The 4,909-nt window shown below is 33.0% G+C and overlaps 1 protein-coding gene across 1 annotated transcript in view; it reads left to right on the plus strand.

The window, feature by feature from the left end:
- The window catches only part of COG6 (component of oligomeric golgi complex 6), an 82,620-nt gene that overhangs the window by 2,355 nt on the left and 75,356 nt on the right, over positions 1–4,909 (plus strand). Inside the window, exons 2-3 of the mRNA XM_011990262.1 lie at positions 1,221–1,364; positions 2,662–2,733. Coding sequence (XP_011845652.1) covers positions 1,221–1,364; positions 2,662–2,733 — 216 coding nt within the window. The remainder of the gene's footprint in view (positions 1–1,220; positions 1,365–2,661; positions 2,734–4,909) is intronic.

Below are 4,909 nucleotides of genomic sequence, written 5' to 3' on the forward strand. Positions count from 1 at the left end.
TTTTTTTTTTTTTTTTGAGACCACGTCTCACTCTGTCACCCAGGCTAGAGTCCAGTGGAGAGAACGCGGCTTTACTGCAGCCTCGATCTTGCGGGCTCAAGCGATCTTCCTGCCACGGCTTCCCAGGTAGCTGGGTCTACAGGCACATGCCACCATACCTGGCGAATTTTTTGATTTTTTGTAGAGATAGGGCCTCATTATGTTACCCAGGCTGGTCTTGAACTCCTGGCATCAAACTATCCTCCCAACTTGACCTCCCGAACTGCTGGGATTACAGATGTAAGCCACTGTGCCATGTTTTGGAATATCTCTTTTTCGTTTGTACTACTGCCATCTTGGTCTAAGCCACTATCAAACCATACTTGGATTATTTAATTTTTTTCTCTTACCTACCTCCTTTCTTGTACCCCTCTACCATTCATTACCCTTACAAAGTTGAATAAACTTTTATAAATATAAATCGTATTATATTACTCCCCTGCCTAAAATCGTAATAATTTCTCATAGCTTCAGTCATAGTGGCCTTCCTTCTACCACTTTAGGGTCTTTGTACTCACTGTGTGCTCTCTCTGTGGAAGGCTTTGTCTCCATGACTGGCTGTTGCCTACCACTGAGGCCTCAGGTCAAAGTCACCTCAGAGAGGCCTTCCCCTTTAAGTTCTTCCAAATTCTGCTTCCAATTATTCAGTTTCTAGCCTGGAGGCTTCCAGTACTTATTCTTAAATAGATCGTTCCAGAGATAGTTAATGTGTACATTATATATGTGTAAACTAGGTATACGCAAGTAAATATGCATGTATATATTCCTTTTAAGTTTTTAACTGTTGGTATTATAACTGTTTCTATGCCTTGATGTTTCAGTTACCATATCTCAAAGCTTATACTATGTAAGTGCATAAAGATTTTTTTTTGTAAATAGGTATATCATAATTTATTTAACCAATCCCTTTTAGATGGACATTTAGATTATTTCTAGTCTTTGCAATTCCAAACAATTCTGCAATGAATAATCTTGTATATATAACACTATACACAAGTAAGTAGACCCTTATTATGTTCTGGAAATAAGCATGCTTCAGTAATTTGAAGGTCCTTCAATATTTTTTGGATTGTTTAATGAAAACAAATCATTTGAAAATGATTTCATTACATTTTGCCTTGAGATTAGGAAAACATTTAAAAATTAGTTCCAGTAACTATCTTCTGTTACCAATTGTATAGGAGATGTTAGAAGCTCTCAAGGCACTTTCAACCTTTTTTGTTGAAAATAGTCTGAGAACTCGAAGAAATTTACGTGGAGATATTGAACGTAAAAGTTTAGCCATCAATGAAGAATTTGTAAGCATTTTCAAGGAAGTGAAGGAGGTATGTAAACTCTTTTCATTTAGCATATGTTGAGAACTTACTGTTATACCTGGCTCTGTGCTAAGTATTTTTTTGAATTAGATTGATATATTTGCTATTCGTATACTATGCCCAAATAGAAAACTAGCTAATTTCTCTTGCTGCATTTGGGTCTTTATTTGTATTAATGTGATTTATGAATCTGTGACTTCCACAAATACTAATTCTTAGAAAGTTGCAACATTGTTCTAGAAGATTATCTTAGGAATTTTAGCTTTTTTAACAAAAACATTAACATTTCCCTGAATGGCTTTCCAATAGAAATATCCCCTCATTGAATAAACCTCTCTTGGATAACAACTTCTCTATTGGAGATTAATTAGAATTGAGTTACTTTTACTATATCCTAAAATACAAAAATTTCAGATTAATATCAGTAACTTCAATGTATTAATAATGATTCATCATACTTGAGAGTGTAGTCCACTCACCAGAGTGAAAATAGATTTTGTTTATGTTATTATATCTTATTTATTATGTAATATTTTATTAACTATTAATACATTATAATATTAATATATTTCTCTGCGAGTTATGGAAGTGTTGCACATGGTTTCAATGAGTGTTCAATAAAAATAGATTGTTTTAACACCTTGGTAGGTTTTTATTGACTGAAGACTAATCATTTGGAAAGGATTTTTTTTTAATTACATTAGAGATGGAATCTTGCTATGTTGCCCAGGCTGGAGTGCAGTGGCTGTTCCCAGGTGTGATCATAGTACACTATAGCATTGAACTCCTGGGCTCACTCAATTCTCGCACCTTAGTCTCCCAAGTAAGTGGGAATACAGGTGTGTGCCACCATGCCTGGCTCTTTTAAACATCATTTCCTACTAAAAGGAACAATCGTTTCAGTATCAGAAAGCAAAGATGCTATCTGAGATGACTGGATAAATGTCAAAAGGACTTTGGAGCTAATATGAAGAGGATTCTTCTACTGGCCAAACATAGGACTATTTGAACATCAATAAGAATAACTGCAGTTGAATAACACTAGGAATAAAGGGATATTCAGTTTTATAAAGCATTTGCCATTTTCCTGTGGTCATATTCTCTAAAAGGAATGGACTATTTTCTTTACAGTTTTTCTAATACTAGATGTTATTATTTTTAATCATTTCCATTTTTAAATATGGGATCTCTTGTCATGCCTTGACCAAAAGAAAATTTATGTAACTAAAATAACGATTTAGCTAAGAGAAGAGAACCTTTTTCTTACTGTATATATGATGTGTGATGTTACTTTTCTCCTTTTCAGGAACTTGAAAGCATAAGTGAAGATGTTCAAGCAATGAGCAACTGCTGTCAAGATATGACAAGTCGCCTACAGGTGTTGTATAATGGCTAGATTTTGGCATAGTTCCCGCTATAAAGTAAACTTTCAAAAATTATTAGGTCTACAAAATGTATAGATATCTAATCCATAATGCCCTGTAGGAAATTTGGGTATAAATATAATCCTTATTTTAAAAAATTTTAGATATCTTTGTGTTTCTTTGGATAATGATTTATTAATATTGTTCAATTGACTTTAGAGCATTTATATTTTGGTCTAGCCAGTACAGAGCTAACTATGTAGAATTGTGATAAACCTTTCAATTCTATAATATTCTAGAAATCTAGGAGGAATTTTCTTTTAGTACGAAGCCTTAGGATTAATTTCACACTAAAGCTGTGCCTGCTAAAGACCCAGCTTAATTCTGATTTATGCATAGCCTTAAAACAATTCTGGGAAAATATGTATAATTTTAGGTCTTTTAATGAAAGCAGTTGTAAACTTACAATTTGGCAGCAGAATCAGCATTTTGACTTAATGACCCTCAGTCATCTAGTTTTGGAGTAGTACATAGAACAGTTTCCTCCTAAGGGCCAATCATGATTACGTCTACTACCTTCACATTTTAAGAGCAAGCTTCTATCTCTAAGTGTCTCCTGGAACCATTGACATCAACAGGGATTCTAGGAAGAATCATTAATGCATATTCTATAGATTAATCACAGCCTACTTGCATCATCAGTTTGCAGGACTAGTTAATTTCTTGTTTCTCTAAAATTTTATCTTTTCTGGTCTTGTCTAAATTTTGATATTCTTACTAACCTATCAGATATTATTGGCATGTTTATTGTCTCTCAATCCAATATTTAGATATTTGTTAATTTGACAATATTTAAATAATTATATAGTATATACTAATTATTAATGGCCATTTCACATTTTTGGCATATATTTACTTTATTCCTCAGTGGTTGATTTTGTTTGACCCTTCTTTTTCTTTAACTTTTTTATTTCCTTTTCTCATCTTTTAGTCTCCATAATGTAATGCCTTTCCTCAAATTACACTTTATAATGTTTTCTATATTGTACCTTTGTGTTTTTTAAATAATATTATGCTCTGTAATATTAGACTACTCGGTTTCCAATTTTTAGTGGTAGTATCTCTTATTTTTTAATTTGTACCCTTATATTTTTATACTTTTCATCATAGAGAGTTTTAAATATAAAAAGATCATAGTATTTTTATTCTTCGTGCTATTTTTCAAATAGTTTATAAATATTTTAAATTACAACCGAAGTGTCTCCTTCTGTTTTGTCTTTTTTTTTTTTTTTTGAGACAGAGTCTCACTCTATCCTCAGTGGTGCGATCTTGGCTCACAGCAACCTCCACCTTCTGGGTTCAAGCAATTCTGTCTCAGCCTCCCAAGTAGCTGGGATTGCAGGCGCCTGACACCACACCGGGCTAATTTTTGTATTTTTAATAGAGGCAGGATTTCGCCATGTTGTCCAGGCTGGTCTCAAACTCCTGACCTCAAGTGATCCGCCTGCCTCGGCCTCCCAAAGTGCTGGGATTACAGACATGAGCCACCATGCCTGGCCAGTCCTTTATATTTTCTTTGCACCCACCTTACATCCTATTTTTTCTTCTATAGTGACATGGGCCTATTTTCTTTCTTTATTCAGGTCAACTTTATTGCGGAATAATTTATGAATGGTAATAAACTGCACCCATTCAAAGTGTTCATATTGATAGGGTTGACAGTTTTATACACCTGTGAAACAACAACCATAATCAAGATACAGAACATTTTTATCACCTATAAAAGATTCTCTCATAGCTTTTTGATTGAATATTTAAAAATATTTGATACTGCCTATTGCTTACATTCGTTTTTGATCCACATATCATTTCTAATAGTAGGAGGTCCATGATTTTGAAGGTTTTGTTTATTCCTTCAAATTATGCTTAAAGGTAATTTATCTGGATATAGCACTATTGGAATTCTAATAGTATATGTTCATAATATCAACTCTAATGTTCTTAAGTTATTCATTCATAAAGAAAAGTATTTCTTAGAGTATCCTCCCTGTTTTTCTTGTAGAATGTTGTTATAATGATTCATTTAATTATTTAATATTTTCTGAAATGCTTTGACTATGGTACCTTTTAGAAATTATTAGAAAACATTTAAAAATGTAATCGGTAGTTTCATATATGTTATTGTTTATT

The sequence above is a fragment of the Mandrillus leucophaeus genome, unplaced genomic scaffold (assembly GCF_000951045.1).
Source record: "Mandrillus leucophaeus isolate KB7577 unplaced genomic scaffold, Mleu.le_1.0 Scaffold375, whole genome shotgun sequence".
Taxonomy (NCBI): Eukaryota; Metazoa; Chordata; class Mammalia; order Primates; family Cercopithecidae; genus Mandrillus; species Mandrillus leucophaeus.